This window comes from Haliotis asinina, chromosome 5 (genome assembly GCF_037392515.1).
Source record: "Haliotis asinina isolate JCU_RB_2024 chromosome 5, JCU_Hal_asi_v2, whole genome shotgun sequence".
NCBI classification, from domain to species: Eukaryota; Metazoa; Mollusca; class Gastropoda; order Lepetellida; family Haliotidae; genus Haliotis; species Haliotis asinina.
Genome location: NC_090284.1, coordinates 9,867,007 through 9,885,356, shown reverse-complemented (window position 1 = coordinate 9,885,356; position 18,350 = coordinate 9,867,007). Strand labels below are relative to the sequence as shown.

The following is an 18,350-nucleotide window of genomic DNA, read 5'->3' as shown; positions in this document are numbered from 1 at the left end:
TTATGTATATATAGGCCATGCAGATTGCCGATACAATCCATCGAGATACGGTCTGTGTGTTAGCTGGATAGCCAGCTTTGCTGCCACCATAAGAGCAAAATAGCTGTTCCTCCTTACGGAGTAAGGCTGTTCTCTTAATATAAACTTTAACAGTTTTCCTAACATCTAATACATGAGCCTTATGGTGTGTATTATCAGACGACGCAGGCAGCATAAACATAGGTAGATCAATAAGTGCTGTCACATGAAGCGAATGATTGATCTTTGGTCGGTAGGAATCCGGTGAGCGCATGCTAACCTGATCCTTATGGAACACAGTAAGTTCCAGGGTTTGCCAGACGTTACCGTCACTTATAAACCGTTTTCCAACTTAACAGTTGTAACGACAGGTTATCCAAGCTATAAATGAGAGGAGTGGTAACCATTCCAATACTCTAGACAAATACCATGGAAGACTTGTCCGTCTAACGACGCATGCATGAAAATTTTCCCAACAAGGCACCCTCAACGGGTATGTGGAAGGCTGAAATAGCTGTGGAGTAGCCTCAAATAGTAGAAGTGGCTTAAGCCGGATTCTAATTGAGACTGTAAAAAGTCCAGCACTTCAACTAAGGGATCGAAAATCCCTCTATTTCCACACCAGTGCGTATAACAGGCTGATCTATCCTCATACTGTACCTTCATGGGGTCCCTCCGTGAAGCCAGAATTATTCCTGCAACTGATGCAGGAATTCTGTTCGCTTGGAAGCAATCCTGGGATTGGGATATGGCTGGCCGTTCTGGGATAGTAGGTTCAGTCGCTGTGGTAATAGTACAGCCGGCTGCACTAACGACTTGATTATTACTGGGAACAAGCATTGGGACGACCACAGAGGTACAAGAAGCACTAGTAGCCGTGCTGATTGGGTGACAAGGTGAGACAGGACTTCGGAAAGCAGGGAAAATGGCGGAAACGCCCACAACACCCTGTCCGTCCAGGCCAGCTGGAAGGCGTCCCTGGCAATCACTCTCGGATCTGGAATCCGAGAACAAAACACAGAAATCTGATTTGTCACCCCAGAGGCAAACAGAATGACCCGAACAACTTGGAGATAATCTGGAATACCCGTTTGCTAGACCATAGGCCAGACACTGCGGACGCCCCCCACCCTGTGAGGAAGGCATCCGTCTGAATTGTGAGCAACGGCACCGGAGTCGCCCGAGGTAAACCTTTGGACAGGTTTCCAGGGTCAGTCCACCACCGCACGTGGGGAATCAACCACTAGGGAATAGCCAGATTCTTCTCTTAGCTCTCTGAGTGGGACTACTGCTGTGCCAATGCCTGCTGAATGGGACGCATTCACAGACACGCACACAAAACTATGTCCATTGTCGCCGCCATGTTGCATAGCAACTGAAGCCAAGTTCTTGCCGAGACCACGGGGAAAAGCGGAAAATGTAAAACTATGCCCTGTACCTTGGTAATGTGCTCTTGGGACAGAGAAACCAACCCTAGGGTTGTCTCAAACCTCGCCCCAACGAAAACCTGATCATGTGTCGGCACCGGTTCTGACTTTTTAAGATTGATTCCCCAACCTAACCTGGTAAGAATATCCATCACAGACTATGTGGATTCTCGACTAAGGTGTCGGGAGAACACCCTGGGGATCCAGTCATCCAGGTGCGGGAAACAAAAGTTGCCCCTTTGCGACCTGGCGACCTGAGCTGGTACTAGCATGAGTTTGGTGAACACCCTTGGCGCCATGGAGATGCCGAAGGGGAGCACATGAAACTGATAACACACCCCATCGACGGAAAGCCTGAGGTATTTCCTAAAATTGGGATGCATCGGTACATGGAGGTATGCGTCTTTGAGGTCGATTGACGTGAGACAATCCCCTGCCTCTACAGATGAGATCACTGACCGCAGTGTCTCAATCTCGAAAAACGGCACCTCTATCATGCTTTTCAGACACTAGAGATTTAGAATGGGTATGAATCTTCTGTCCTTTTTGGTAACCAGGACATAAATGGAGTAGAACCCCATAATCTCCTGACCCAATGGAACAATCTCTATAGCCGCCATATCCAGATAGTACTGGATCATGGAAAGGGGGATTGTCACCTTCTCTGGCGACTTCGTCACTGGAGTGCAGCTTATCCTGGCAAAAGGAGGAGGCTCTCGCTTCCACTGTGGCAGGAGGCCATCAGTGAGCGTGGACAGGACCCAGGGATTGAACGTGACTCTCCCATTTCTGAAGGAATAATGGGAGGCGGAAACTCACAGGTACTTCGGGCAAAAGGCAATATGTCCCGGCTGCTGGCAGAGAGACTGCCACTTGCAGCGGGAATTTTGAATAGTGTAAACAACTTCACTAATGAGCAAAGGTAATATGAAACTCTGCGGGATCGGGGGCATGCGAAGGGACAACCACCTGCGGCAGTATTACAGCGATACGTTCGCATACATGCCGCAGGGACGATCCGAGCAATAAGCTGAGTTGTCCAAATCGACCTACCCTTGGCTAACCGAAGAACCAGGGTGCAGAGATCCCATGGGATCGGCTGCCGAAACAGGGACCGCCGGTGCACTGAGCAGAACCGAGACAGGCAGCAAGCCAGTGTTCGAAGCAACCAGTTGGGTTGTCTGTGACCCCGTCGTACGAGGGACCCGTCAACAAGGACAACGGATCCAGAGGAGCCGAGTAGTCCGAATTGGCGGGATCGGCTGCCAAAGCAGGGACCCCCGGTGCACTGAGCGGAACCGAGACAGGTGGCAAGCCCATGTACGAGTACCAGCAGTTAAGCTGCCCGATGGACCGGCGCCAACAAGCGGAACTGCACCCGAGTCGTGCTCGGTAAAGAACCCTTAGAGCCAGAGAGGAGGCCATCAGTAGAGATGGAGCTTGGATCTGACACTACCCACAGGGACAGCACCCGTGCCTAAACCTAGACCCAAGGCTTGGGTGCCCCCTACTCTCTCTCTCTCAAACTACCCCAGGCCGACAAGATCAGAGGAACAGATGCCGAGCTCCTGCTGGAGATCAGACATCACGTCCGTGATCAGGACAAGACCGATGACATTTGCTGCTGCAAATGCTAGAGGTAGGGGGAGGCATTTGAGAAGTAGAGGGAAGTGGTTTATCCACCAGGTTTATCCCCCAAATGGTAACTGATGTACAGAAAACATATGCAATTGAACACACAACAAGTAAAATATAAATGCACAGGCCATAATAAATTGACAAAATACATTTAACCCAGCTAAACAACTTTATTTTAAAGTATAAGCGGATAAATGCATGTAACAAAGTGTGCACATATAATTGCGTAATGCTATGAAAAAGACAAAGTCTTCAAACCAACTTACCCATTTGACCGAAACAAGAACAAATGGGTACAGACATCTTAGCATGTAAAAACATACTTACGAGAAACTTGCAGGAATAAGTGAGATGCAAGCGAAACACCTCCCGCACTAAAAAGAAGCCATAAAGGCCGCCATCTTGCCAGCCACATGACAGGAAGATAGGACCCGACCGGCAAAGTTACAACAATATATGAATGAAAATTTCAGCCAAGAAATTCCAACTAACGCCCGTGCAAAAGAAAAGGAACCATATATACAGCAGCTGACTCTTTCTCACTCATTATTCCGTAGGTAGATAGAACAAAGACTATCTACATGGACCACGCACGTCTTTCTAGTCGAACGACAGCATGAAAAGTAAGGTGCCAGGTAGACGGTCAGAGTTACCTGCTCTTGGCTGTAGGGGGCCTGGGAGGCCCTGTAAAGGTGGTCCCACAAGACAAAAACGAATTTTTTGTTTTGTAAATATTTTATTATCAAAATCGTAGGGATTTTTAATGGACTTAAAAATGCTTTTATGTACCCCAAGGAGCATTTCTTCTGAAAAAGAATCTTATTTTCTGAAACTGAAACTTGAATGAAAGAATGAGTTATATGCTGCCCTCTGCAATATTCCAGCTGTATGTCAGTGGTCTGTAAGTAATGGAATCTGGCCCAGAAAATCCAGTGATAAACATCATGAGCACTGATACACACAAATGGAATACGATGATGTGTCTACCAAGTCTGACCATCCCATCCCATTAGTCGCCTCTTACGACATGCATGGATTCCTGAAGATCAATTCTAATCCCCATCTTCACAACCATAACTTATTCATAGAGAATACTAAACGACCAGAAGGTGAATGATTTGGTATCAAACGAGCAAAAGCGAGTTTGATACCAAATCATTCACTCGTTTAATAAATATGATGATGAGATGTATATATAAGTGACATGTGAGTGGCAAGAGGAAAGGACTGTTCAACAGTAATGTTCTTACATGAACCTTACCATGCACAACCTCTATTTCAAAGGTCATATCTGTCTTCTCTCCTTTACGTAGCAGTTCCAGCGCCCTCTTGGCTGTCCGACTGTCTCGGGCATACGGCGGGATGCATAGGGATTCTATTGAGCTGAGCTGCAAGGTTGGAAACGCTTCATTACTTGATTGATCTGATACCAGGTTACAGGTCTAACTTTCAGAATGGAGGAAGAAAGAGGAAAACGTCAAGGAACCTTACACATCAGTTCCTTCCTTATTCATGTTATTGTTCATACACATGAAAAATAGTTTTACCATAACAAATGAGTTTGTAACAGTCTTGAGTTGACATACACAGGTAAAAGTATCTGTATTACAACAAGAATGCTATGGTCATTCAGTCCAGATAGTTGGACGGGATCTAGCGGTTGAAACCATGACACTTGCCCACAATCAGACCTCATACTATAACCCATCAGACAATGAGCTGTCTCACTAAAGAGACACTGTAACCAACCGATGTGTTGTCTTACTAACAGAGACACTATAGCCAACAAGACAATGTGTTGTCTCACTATATAGACACTGTAACCAACCAGACAATGTGCTGTCTCACTACAGAGACACTGTAACCAACCAATGTGTCGTCTCACCACAGATACACTGTAACCAACCAATGTGTTGTCTCACTACAGAGACTCTGTAAACGACCAGACACTGTGTTGTCTAACCACAAAGACACTGTAACCAACCAATGTGTTGTCTTACTAAAGAGACACTGTAACCAACCAGACAATGTGTTGTCTCACCACAGAGACACTGTTACCAACCAATGTGTTGTCTCACTATAGAGACACTGTAACCAGCCAGAAAATGTGTTGTCTTACTAGACACACTGTTCCTAACCAGGCAATGTGTTGTCTTATTAAAGAGACACTGTAACCAACCAGACAATGTGTTGTCTCACCACAGAGACACTGTTACCTACCAGACAATGTGTTGTCTTACTGCAGAGACACTGTAACCACCAATCTGTTGTTTTAGTACAGTCAGTCAAGATGATCTCTTACTACAGAGATACTCTAACCAACCAGACAATGTGCTGTGTTACTATGAAGACACAGCAACCAACCAGACAATGCGATATGTCACTATGGAAACTCAAAACCAACCAGAAAATGTGATGTCTTACTACAGAGACATTGTAACCAACCTGACAATGTGCTGTGTCACTACGGCAACACTAACCAACCAGACAATGTGCTGTATTCCTGTGGAGACTGACCTGAGCATACTTAGTAGGTCCGTGACTCTGCCTGCCTCCCCCTGCCCCGCTGGAGTCCTGACTGGCATCCGGTGACGTCAGACCCAAGGACGCCAGTGACGCTGTGAACTGGTCCCGGTTGGCAATGTCACAGGCTTGGTCAATTAGATGCTGCAGAGTGGACTTGTTGGCCAACACTTTGCCAAGACCCCACGCCTACACACAAGAACAAGCACCATTGATCTTTGTTAGTCCAGAATAATGTCTCCATATATAGATACAACATGACTAATTCACCTCAAGGTGGGGTTGCCAGGTTAAAGGAGTCCTGATTATTCAGTTTCATTGATTACAAACATACTTCCACCATTAGTCATTCAAGCAATTTCATCTGCATGAAACTTACACTATTAAACCACCACATTGGCATCTGATTGGATGAGATGATCATGTGACTGCTAACTTTCTTGGACGCTTGGGTTGTATAGTGCATAGGGAGTTGAGAGATGATTGACTGATTGTTGTTTTACACTGCACTTCGCAATAATCCACCTATGTGGGCATGATTACATAAATAACTGTGTCCGGACCAGAAAATCCAGTGATTATGAGCCTTTAATTGTGCACTTGGGATATAATGACATGTGTGAACAAAGTCAAAGAGCCTGAACACCTTATCTGATGTGTCTATTAGTCTGGATAATAGAATATCCTGATATCTGGATTTCTGCTTTTCATCCACTTCATGGAAAACCCAAAATGTTTATAATCATCAAGCCTTTATTGTTAAGGGGCTGCCTGATCTTCCATATCACCACCACTTTCTCTTTGGTATATACTTTGTGAGTAACCACGTCGATGACTGAAACATCTGACAGTGCTTCGCCAGTCTCAGCCTCTATGTCAATATCAGCTAACTCCTTGACAGTGGGCATGGTTTCTGGGGAGTCTGTATTGCTGCCACTGGAAAATTTTCTCAGTTGTTTGGCCAGCTCAGACAGAACCACGTCATCGTCTGAGCCCTCATCTGCATGTTGAGGCAGAATGTCAACATGGTGGAAGCAGTTGGCTATTGTCGAAGAAAGTTTTGGACAATATTGACAATGATGACATTTTTAACTTAGATGAAACTTGTCTTTTCTATAGGTTGGGGCCAAATTGTACTTTGGCTTCAAAACCAATAGTAGGAATGGACAGATCAAAAGAGAGAATAACTGTTTTTTTGTGTGCTAATGCAACTGGGTCTGGTTAGATGAAATCATTTGTATCTATGTCAAAATTGTTATCATTGTCAAGCTTTCTTCAGGGCCACTCTATCGGTCCCAACTGCATATCTATCTATACTTGCAGCCTCACCTTGATAATTCTTTTTTGTTATAACAAGACTTGAAACATGACAGCCATCCCTGAGAATATGCGAAGTGCACAACTTTCTAACTTTTCCCTGATTTCTTTTCTGTCAGCATTTGATCATTTACTGGCACATTTCGACTTGAAACATCGCTGAGTCAAAGATAAAAGGCTTCTTCAAGCTTCTGATGTTAGGGATTTCTCGATCGGGATAGGTCCAAAGAATCGCTTGGTGTTCCAAGCCATTTGTCTTTTTGCTTGATTAGGTCGCTGTTTGTCAACTTTCCAATCAAATGTCAAAAAACTGGTCCAAAATGTTTGCTTATGTTATCCAAGCTTACTCTGGAATTATGTTCTTTGCAAAGACAGATCTATTTCTTTTCCTTGGCTGTCAATGGATAGCACCTGTGTTTAGAGGGTTGACTAGCCATTGTTGATCAATTTTGAAAGACAATCAACACCAACTGACTTGAATATCGACACAATGCACTTTTATTGCTTTGTTAACTCAGTGTCAGTAACTGTCATCCAGGCCTAATAATCACTACAAATACCTTGCTGACCGGTCATTAATCCGAATAAGCAGACCATGTCTTGTGTCAAAACATGAGGCACTCTTGTGCTTCACTTCACATGGTCAGCAGTAGATCAAAGCTTTGTACGGATATGCGAGTCAGTTTTGTGTTGATTTAGTCAGTTGGTTTGCAAAATACACAGCCCAGAGACGGAAACCAAATATCTGGTTTAGACAGTCACTTTATGTAAGAGACTGTTTTCTAAAAATTGACCAGAAGGCGAGGTTTCCGGATATCATAAAAACTGGCTGGAAGGTGAGGTTTCCGGATATTATAAGTGTCACGAGTGGTCTCTCCTTATCCCACTTCTGCCACACCTAAGTCAATCTGATTAACATTTTATTCATATGATATCATTAGCTTTAAGATGCAGTGCTGTGTGGGCCATGCTGAAGGTTAATATATAGACCGCCCATGAAACTATTCCTTGAATGATGCAATATACAACTGCAGATATCACAAAGATGGATTTACTTACAACTTTAGATGTTCCCAGTTTGAACAGATATTTCCACTCTCTCCATGTGACCTTTTCATCCAATGCCGCCATCAGCTCCTCAAGGCGCACCAAGAAAAAGGGCACCTGGAACAGTCAGTGTCACTAATGTTCAGGGGAGACAACACCAGGATTAATGAATGGATTGACAAATCATTGATCCTCACATTTCATCACCACAAATTTTGTGTCAGTCATAGCTACAGTCTGAGCTACGAGTCTGAGTCAAATGACAGCCCAGGCCACATGAATAAACTGGGTTAACTGCACTATAAACTGCTAAAACATATTTAAGTAAATACTGGAGATAATGAGAGATAATAATGAGCTGTCATCACATTAGCCTGACTGGACCTTCACTCACCTCATCAATTACTTGTTCCAGGTTTTTTGAGACTGACCTCACTTTCTCTCCATGTGTCATCATGCCAAAGTTTTCCCTAAACACAGAAAATAATCCTCATTAACCACAAACCAGAAAACACACCTACAAGAATCTTCAGGCACATTTTACATAATTCCCAGTATTAAACAAATGTTTTCCTAGTTGTCACAGGCTGTGATCAGTCCATCACCAGGCATGTACCTCTGTCTCTGTGGTAATAGACAACTCTGAACTCACTACAGTTATAGTAAACTTATAAAAGCCACAGTGCAAGAATGCTCTTTTGTCTCTACAGCATTGACATCAAGACATGGTCAAGTTGTCTTAACCAGGCTGCCATTTATTCTTATCATCCTTATTTTCATTTAATCACATTACTTCTTCATGTGAAACTTTATCGATAGCTGTGAACCAAATATTCACTGATGTGTCAAGGCATACCTTTCACCCCCAAAAAGATACTGCACTGTGCCAGTCACTCAGTTTGGTTAGGCAACTCTGGTTATAACTAGGTCAGTTGAGGGTGACTTAAACCTTAGGATGTCCCAAATTAGCCTGCACAATCATTGCACAAACATTGCCTTCAATCACACATCACTTACTTCTTCTGCATAAGATGTGTGAAGCTGGCTGATGTCCTGTCATGGAAGTTTTTCAGTTTCTTGAGCTCTTTCATGTGCAATGCCTGAAAATTCCATGATTTAAAAACTCAATAAACATATGGACAGAATAAGAGCATCTTAAAAAATAGAACATGTAACTAATACGGTAAACCCAACACATCTCCCAGTTACCCTTACAGCTTTGTTATTATATTACATAATTATTAACCATTAACTGAAGCAACTTATCCTGAAACCGCACATTCTCCTTGGATTTCCCTCTGTCATTTTGTCAGAAAACTACCTGGTTAGTCATAAACTAATTCAGGAACATTACACTGGTCTAACAATCTGGATTCCTGATTCAGAAGTGTTTGAGTCAGATAGGTTTCTCTGACTTTATTTCTGATATATTACAGGGTGTCAGCATCAAGATGGGGGGCAGCCAGGCATGAAGCAAGTTCCAGATGTAAACTATGATTATGTGCATGGTACTTGCAAACCCAGAAAACAAGGCAGAGTGAACTGGTGAACTAGGATTGAACCACACCAGCATGGGTTTTGGGCATGACCAAGGGAGTTAACTCTGTCCAGCACCAAGAGTCACCCATACTCCCTGGTATAAAGCACCATCACTTGCACTGTACCCTTCTGTCACTGCCATGATACAACTTAAGTAATCATCCACTCCCTGATATTGTAAGAGATTGCATGTAATGAAGGCTCCCTTAGCACATGTGTTTTATGCCCACCATGTTATGAATCGCCAAATTGTCCTGGGGCTCCTTTCACAAAGAAACCTTTTACTAAGGTTAGCCTTAACTCCCACTTTTTAGCATTGCACTAAGGTTACCTTAGATATTTGTAATAGGAGGCCATGATCAGTGTGTACATGTCAAATGAAGATTAAACTGAATGAACAGAAACCCTCTCCAGTTATCACATGTCCTCATGTATCTTATGTACTCACATTTTTGAGTGCCTTTCCTAACACGTCACCAACATGCCCCTTTTTATGCTTCTCTGATTTTTCTGACTTCTCTGATGTGTTGCTGGAGGTGATGACCTTGTCAAGGGCATCCTTTGTCTCCACAGCAAACCGGAAGATCAGGTCCAGCGTTGTCTCCAGCTGAGTCAGTCATTAATATGCTCATGAATAGGGACAAGTCGCCATTGATGATTTGCTGAGGTCAGAATATTAGTTCTCAAGACTTGTCGTTAAATCTCTACCAAGTGGAAAATGGTATTTGCTGCTTTTATAAATACCTGACCGTCATAATTGTGACTGCCTCAAAGATAATGTTTTTAACCATTATAAAGAAACTTACAAAAAATTAAATGCATTATACTTGACTTACAAGCAGACTTCAAATCATCATTCTCTGAAATTATAACATCACCCGAATTTTTCACTTGACTAAATGCACATATATGTAGACACTGTGTACAAAGCTGACCTCAGGCACAAGGTAGGTGGCAATCTCGTTCCTCTGTGGAGCACTGAGACTGGATGTGTGCTGCTTGATAACCTCCAGGAACTTGTGGAGTTGGTTCATAAATACTGGTAACCTGCAAACAACAGCCCCCTAAACTCACACACAGTACTCTCAATAAGGTCATGAAGATGGTTTATAGATGGAAGGTTCACAGTCTAATCTACGTTACACGTCCTGACAGTGTTTCATACGTCATCAAAAGTGCCTTAATGATTTGTTTGTTCTGAATGTAACAGTAGCCACAGCAGTCTTGCTCACCTTGACTTGGCATACTTCATGATTTCATGTCTCTCTTCTCTCGAAAGCTCCCCTTTCCTCTTTGAGAAGAGGTCACAAAGAATCAGCAGTTTAGCACAGGCTGGATAAGGATAAATACATACGCATATACTATCCAATGTTCAATAGAGTTATTTTGATAATTTGTAAGGAGAATGATTAATGTTTACAGCATACTATTTCAAAACAACACGTAACAATGAAGTGAGTGAGTGAGTTTTGTTTGGCTTCCAGCAATATTCCAGCAATGTCACAGTAGGGAACACCAGAAATGGGCTTCATCTCCAAAATCACACGCTGTGCCCTTGTACCCATGTATATTCCAGCAATGTCACAGTAGGGAACACAAGAAATGTGCTTCACCTCCAAAATCACACATTGTACCCTTGTACCCATGTGGGAAATTAACCTGGGTCATCAGCATGACAAGCAAACACTTTATCCACTCGACTACCCCCTAATGAAGTGAAAATGTCTCTCTTATTCATTTCAAACTGAGCACATCAAGCTTAATTTTAACTCATGATTTTTCAATTTGGCAGGGTCCAACTTTGGTAACACTTGGTTCAGAGTCTGACATATTTCTAGGATGTCGCCTTGCCTGTTTAATTGCACCATCATCTCACAGTTTCCCATAATTATTTATTATCAAGACTGGGAATGGTGCTGAGAATTTCAGTCAGAATACCCCCCTTCACCCACTCAAGGCCTAACTTACCAACTGCTGCCTCCTTCAGGCCCTGTCTGACAGTGTAACACAGCTTGGCTGGATTGGACATGAGACTGGAGTCCACTGACAAGTGCCCCTCACCCACACCTCCTTTAACACTGAACAGTTCTATGATCTTGTCAGCACACCCATGCATATCTGATATGAGGTTGGTGATTTCTGTAATAGATAACAATATGGGTATGAATGAGTTGGTACACTAGTAGATAGATCAATTCATATTGCTACAGGAGTCAGGCCATCAAACCTGGTGCTTACAAACCTGTGGATAAGTGTGTGAGAAACTGCCATTGAGGCATGTAATGCACAATGAACCAGGTGAAAGTACACAAAGCTGAACACAGCTGAAGTAGCAAATCCCATGTAAGTTCTGACTACAAGTACTGGATCTATATTAACCTCCCCAGTACGGACAACCTTAGGAAGCTGTTATGGTGAATGATTCTATCATTTCAGACAACCAATCAAAATCCTTTGCACACAGCCCCATCATGTACTACTGTGATGCTAGTCACTCAGTATAAATCTGGTAAAGCATAAAAGTTGACACAGCCATATGATCCGTGCTAAGAAAGATTTGAAAGTGATCAAATACACTTTAAAACTCTTACATTGTTTTACATATCTACAGAGCCCCTGCCCATGATCCAAGCTACATTTGTTCAACATGTTCCATTCATTCATTGACAAACACTTAATAACAACAAGTCGAGGGAGACCACCTATACCTACGTTGTTTAAGTGCCGTATTTTTTAGAAAAGTATCACAGAGATCTGAGAATCTTGAGAAGCCTGGCAGTTTGCCAACAGATTTGATGCAGGCCTTGGCTGTGTCCTCCGACAGTCCCCTGGGTAGACACTCTGAGTACAGATAGTGTAGAGTGGCCTGGAGGACATCCTCCCGCAGCCCAGTCAGTGGGGGAGGCGACCGCAGCCAATCCATCTCGGGGGCACTCAGCTGCAGCAAGACCTGGTGGACCTTGAACTGATGGGACACATGCATTTTATCAGCTTGTTCAACACTGCTCACACAGAACTGCAGGGTACATTTCTTTTGAAAAATAACCATCATCTACACATGAAATTCTTAAATTGGAATTGTTTTTATGAATGTATTTCAGTAATCTCAGAAAACATTACATTCAAAACAGATGTTAAATAGATGTAACAAAGTCCTTCTCAGTGACGCCTGTATTAAGTGTCGATATGAAAAATCAATAATAATTACATTATGATATTATAACAGTACTTAAACCAGCAAATGTATAATAAATCATAAATACTTCAAGGGAAGAAACCATGACTGATGCTGATTTACAGACTGGAGGCATGAACAGTGACCCCACTGTCTTAACACCATTCACATTAGAGCTAAGTTGTAATGGTCAATGCTGGGTGACCAATATGTCCTGTTCAGAAAACCACACAGTAACAGAACAACTACACAGCTCCCCTGCATTCATCAATATTCCATCTACATGGCAGCAGTCTGTGAATAATGAAGTCTGTGTGGATAGAGAAATAATCAAAAACAACAAGAGCACCAGTCTACACAACTGAGATATGACAATGTATTTCAACCCAAGGCAGCGAGCCTGACTAACCGATCTTGTTAACTGCCTTTCATGATAAGCAAGGGTTGCTGAAGACCAATTCTCACCCTGATTTGCATGTGCCACCCCTGAGAGGGAAGAATTTCAATGGCACATCATTTGTGCATCAGGATACATCATCCAAAAATAAACTCTTGTTTGATATCAAGTTTGGCGATGCAAATGCCAACCAAATTGCATCACTGAATATTTTGAAGTGGAGCCTAGACACACCTCTCTTCCAGAATCAGCTCTTATGCTGAGTTCTGAGAAGTATCCTTCCTCCATTGCACTGAGGAATGAGAACGGCACATCATCTTTAGGGTCATTTGATGACACCTGAAATGGGAAACAACTCTGTCACAATCACATTGTGAACATGGCTAAAGACACACAGATCATAACCTGATTGACAACAACATGTGGTTCAACGAGCATACATAATACTAGAGAATATTTCCAAATTCTGAAGATATTTGAAAAAAAAAAATTAACATAATTTCTACATTTCTCATAATCTCAAAAAATCAGTTTTTCCTGCATCTTTGACACAGATGACATGATGGAATTTCATTTTGGTTTGTGACATATACAAACTAATCAAGATTTGATTTTGTAAAGACCTTTGTTGTAAACAGTTTATCCACTGTTTTACAATCTCCTTACATATACACATGGCTAGGGACTTCAGGGTTCTTTATCAAGCAGATATTTCAGGAAGGTGTGGTATAAATAATAAAACAGACGATTACCATAGGTTGACATTTCCTTGATCATAGCACATCAACAATTGAAGTCACTGTTCAAGTGCCAGCTGTCATACTTTTGCTTACAGTGCAGTGGCAATCTCTCTAGCTAGCAAATTAAAGGAGATAGATCTACCGGAGGTATAGCAAGATGTATTTGGCACTGTTGGAAAGCTTGGAATCTCTAGTGTTTTCACGCATGCATTTATCATACATTGAGCAGGATATCATTAACACCAGTAAACATTCTGGAAAAGAAATATTTAGTTTCATAAAGGCATGATATAATGCATTTTGTGATACAATTAAAAATGCATGGTAACCATGGAAATTTCCTGAATAACATATGCCCTAACAATTAAAGGTATGAAATCTATTTTATCAGAAAGCTGAGCCTTTGAGGTGTCTTATGATGCCAAACACATAGTGCTCTATGCAGTCCATACTTTGCAGTTAAGAAAGATGAGAGGTTCAACAGAATTTCAAGCAAGAATAGCAACTAAGGGGGTAATTGTGACCTTGACCTTTGACCTTGTCCTTATTGTTTTACATAGTTCTGTGGAGAAGTGCTTGGATCATCACATGCATTCTCAAACATGACAAAAACACGACTTATAGGGAAGATATAGTCTTTTATATGTAGCTGTCATACTTTCTGAAAAATAGCATGGTTACCATGGAAACACACCAAAGCGACATACTGCCTGACACTTCCAAGTCTGACAACACTGACTTTGGAAAACTAGAGATTCCAAGTTTTCCAAAAGTACCAAATACATCTTGCTATACCTCCGGTAGAGGTGTTTCAACTTTTTACACCAAATGCCACTGCACTATTAATAGGCTTGTCATAAATGACATCCATGTAGTCCTCAGATAATCTACTTAACAACACCGTAGATGAAAGTGTGTTGACATTCTGCTGGGAGTTATTAATTTCTTAAACTAAGGGATTATATTCACTTTGTGAGTGAGTTAAGGTTTACGACAAACTCAACAATATATCAGCTAAATGGCAACGGTCTGTAAATACTGGAGTCTGCACCAGACAATCCAGTGACCAACAGCACGAACACGGATCTACGCAACTGGGATACAAGTAAGTAAACCAGTGTTAATGTATGGCAATTGGCACTTAAGAAAATCTAGACCCTGATCTGGTCGTAACTTAGTGAACCCAAACCTCACCTTCTGACACTGCAGCATACAACATCTCTCATACGTCAACAGCATCAGGTCATCAGCCACCTCCACCTGGCAGCACAACAACAGCTAGTTCATTCTTTCTTCTAGACAAGTCAATCAAGTGATAGCATGCATATGCAGTTCATCATCTCTATCTCTTGTGATGTTCTGTGTAAATATCTGTTGTTGTCATGTTCTGAGTCATTATCTGTTGTTGCCATGTTCTGTGTCACACTCTGTTTCTGTGATGTTCTTTTTATCACTATCTGTTATCATGTTCTTTATCACTATCAGTTGTCATGTTTTTTATCACTACCTGTTGTTGTCATGCTCTTTATCACTACCTTTTGTTGTGAAGTTCTTTATCAATATCTATTTTTTGCTCTTTATCACCATCTGTTGTCATGTTCTTCATAACTATCTGTTGTTGTCATGTTTATCACTATCTGTTGCTGTGATGTTCTTTATCACTACCTTTTGTTGTCATGTTCTTTATCACCATCTGTTGCTGTGATGTTCTTTATCATTACCTTTTGTTGTCATGTTCTCTATCACAATCTGTTGCTGTTATGTTCTTTATCACTACCTTTTGTTGTCATGTTGTTTATCAATATCTGTTGCTGTGATGTTGTTTATCACTACCTCATGTTTTTTATCCATATCACTATCTCTTGAGATCACATTCTGTATCACTATCTCTTACTATCATGTTCTGTATCACTTTTTCTTATGGTCATATACTTCATCACTATCTCTTATCATGTTCTTTAACACCATCTGTTGCTTTCATATTCTTTATCACTTCCTTTCATGTTCTTTAACACTATCTGTTGTTGTCCTGTTCTGTATCACTATCTGATTGTTCCTTTGTGAAACAATGTTTCAGGACTACTTCTTTGCTTGCACCAGTCAAAAACTATGTTTATCAAAATGGTTTACACATAAGCTGATATGTTAAAGTAGGATCAATACAAAAAGATATCAATATAACAAGGAAGCCAATGTGACAAGCAGGACAAACAAAATGTTAACGATAATGTTTTCAGATGAAATGAGTTTTCAAGCTGTCAATTATTAATTTGAACAATTTGTCTAGAAACTGATTTGAGTTCATACATCTTTCAGAATATGTACATTTACAACAATAATGTCAGAACTGACTAGTGAAACATGGCTGTCAATCTGCACATACCCTGAACTCAATGACATGTCCTTCATATGTCCATATGAACTTGAGCACAGCAGGATCGCTAGCCGCTCCAGGAGTCACCTAGAACAAGGATCACAGACCTTAAAAGTTCCACAATAACAAACACAGAAACCTTGCATTGTATTATCTATGCATTATATAATAAAATATTGCACAAGAGGTCAGTAATTCAGGACATACAGCAGCATGTGCTGATCAAACTGATGCCAAGTGGTGCTGACATAAACCAAATCACATTAGTAGAAAATTCCAAAAACAACACCAGGACCAACAAACGTCACATCACAGCTTGACATCACTTTGTGAGCAAATGTTATCAATCAATCTATTTGCCATTCTTAACAATGGCTACTTTGACCAAACTATAGATGCCAGTTTTGTTACAAAAATATATACACAGCTTATCAGTACATGAACATGATGACTACACAGATATAATGTTGGATGATGCAAGAAACTTGCACCATCCAATGTTGAGTGAAGACAAAGAAGATTCATTACATTACTGTACAACATAAGACATATTCAGATCTGGGGGTGGGTGGGTTTGGTTTGATAATACTAAAGGTCACACTGGAGTTAATGTTTGGCACTGGCAGAGCCCTCCCCCTACTCTTCCTTTTCTTTCCCCCATGCCCCCAATGATGTGGTACAAAAGAATGGCCTCCATCATGTTCTATCACCTTGCTACTTCAATCAGCTTCTATCATTGCCAACTGAGATGTTACTAATCATCTATTGTATGTCAAGTCCAGCTGCATTAACAGCCTTGCTGGGTGTTAATTGCCTTGTGTATGTGCATGATTATGATGATACATGAAAAGATTCAGTGTTAAACATCCAGCATGGATGTCGTGGTATTACATGTACTTACGGAACAATTCCTGAACTAGACATACACATATATGAGATAATTGTAAACTTAACATCATACTGCATAACAATCAATGATAATGGTTCATCATGCTCAGACATGTATTCACTAGGGGTACTATACCTCATAGGTTTCACAGTTAAAGAAAGGCATGGGTTCTGCATCTTCAGACACCTTCCACGAAACATCCCCACTTTCATCAAGCTGGAACTCTGTCCTGTAATGCCACAACATAATGTCTCAAACAAAACTAGACTGTATCTAGTCTTCAGACACCACATCAATTTAGTCGTTTAGAGACCAAGGCCCATGGAGGAAGCAGATTTTACTGTATAATCTGATGAGCAAAGAACCCCATGACTTGTAATAAACAAACCAAGAAACAGTCAAATTCACAAATGGAAAATTCAGCTCCCTACCTGTATCGCCTACGTAAATTTTAACATATCTACTGGACTGGCGAAACAAGGAAATGAACTTGTGCACTAGTCTAGGCTTAGTAAGACCATCGCCTTTGTCATAAATATATATAAATTTCAATTTGCATCTTCCAGTTTGGCCAAGCTTTTTCGTCAAATTTTGTGATTTCAAAAGACAGACATGGAAAATATTGGAAACTGTCAAACATCCGAGAAATTGTATCCATCAGACATGAGATTGAATGAAGAACAAAACCCACCCTTCTATTCCTGTGGTTTCCACTGTTCCCGTTAAAGACACGCATTCCACAATCTGAAAAATAAAACAAATAGATGAATCATACTATTCAGTAACAGAATCACATACCTCATGAAATCACAACCAACGGTGAACACGTAATTAAGAATTAATACCCTCCATGTTCCATAGTAGGCTCCGTCCTCGGCAGCCGCCATGTTGGTGTTTACATTATTCGCGCATGCGTAAGACGATAAGTATGTGGCTAAAAATAGACATGAACACACTCGTATACACGCATGGTTGAGCTGATTCCAAAATGTGTCATCTTTGTGTACGTGGATCTAACGCGTCATTTCTTCCTGGTTTTGTTAAAAATGCAAAGAAACAAGAATTCTTCTCACTTCAAGTCACATGAAAGTCAGGCCACAACAAATTAAATAATAACGGGGTTTAGCTTGGCCCTTCGTTCATTTTTAAAACTCCAATGCCTCTCATGAATCTCAATCATCCATCCTGTTTGGTAAGGTTCAAACATCACAAATCCTGTATAATTACTAAAAAAGTCTTTCGTACTGGTGAGCAATGTTTCCCATT

The 18,350-nt window shown here is 41.3% G+C and overlaps 1 protein-coding gene across 1 annotated transcript in view; it reads right to left on the bottom strand.

Moving 5' to 3' along the window:
* Nucleotides 1–17,990, bottom strand: part of LOC137283620 (uncharacterized) — a 37,837-nt gene extending 19,847 nt beyond the window's left edge. The window contains exons 1-16 of the mRNA XM_067815214.1: nt 17,930–17,990; nt 17,776–17,828; nt 17,220–17,313; nt 16,205–16,282; nt 15,016–15,081; nt 13,316–13,420; nt 12,222–12,474; nt 11,478–11,648; nt 10,742–10,841; nt 10,445–10,556; nt 9,958–10,116; nt 8,988–9,070; nt 8,365–8,440; nt 7,983–8,087; nt 5,601–5,795; nt 4,345–4,471 (exon numbers count right to left, since the gene is read on the bottom strand). Coding sequence (XP_067671315.1) covers nt 4,345–4,471; nt 5,601–5,795; nt 7,983–8,087; nt 8,365–8,440; nt 8,988–9,070; nt 9,958–10,116; nt 10,445–10,556; nt 10,742–10,841; nt 11,478–11,648; nt 12,222–12,474; nt 13,316–13,420; nt 15,016–15,081; nt 16,205–16,282; nt 17,220–17,313; nt 17,776–17,828; nt 17,930–17,971 — 1,819 coding nt within the window. The 5' untranslated portion in view covers nt 17,972–17,990. The remainder of the gene's footprint in view (nt 1–4,344; nt 4,472–5,600; nt 5,796–7,982; nt 8,088–8,364; nt 8,441–8,987; nt 9,071–9,957; nt 10,117–10,444; nt 10,557–10,741; nt 10,842–11,477; nt 11,649–12,221; nt 12,475–13,315; nt 13,421–15,015; nt 15,082–16,204; nt 16,283–17,219; nt 17,314–17,775; nt 17,829–17,929) is intronic.
* Nucleotides 17,991–18,350: the final 360 nt, after the last annotated feature.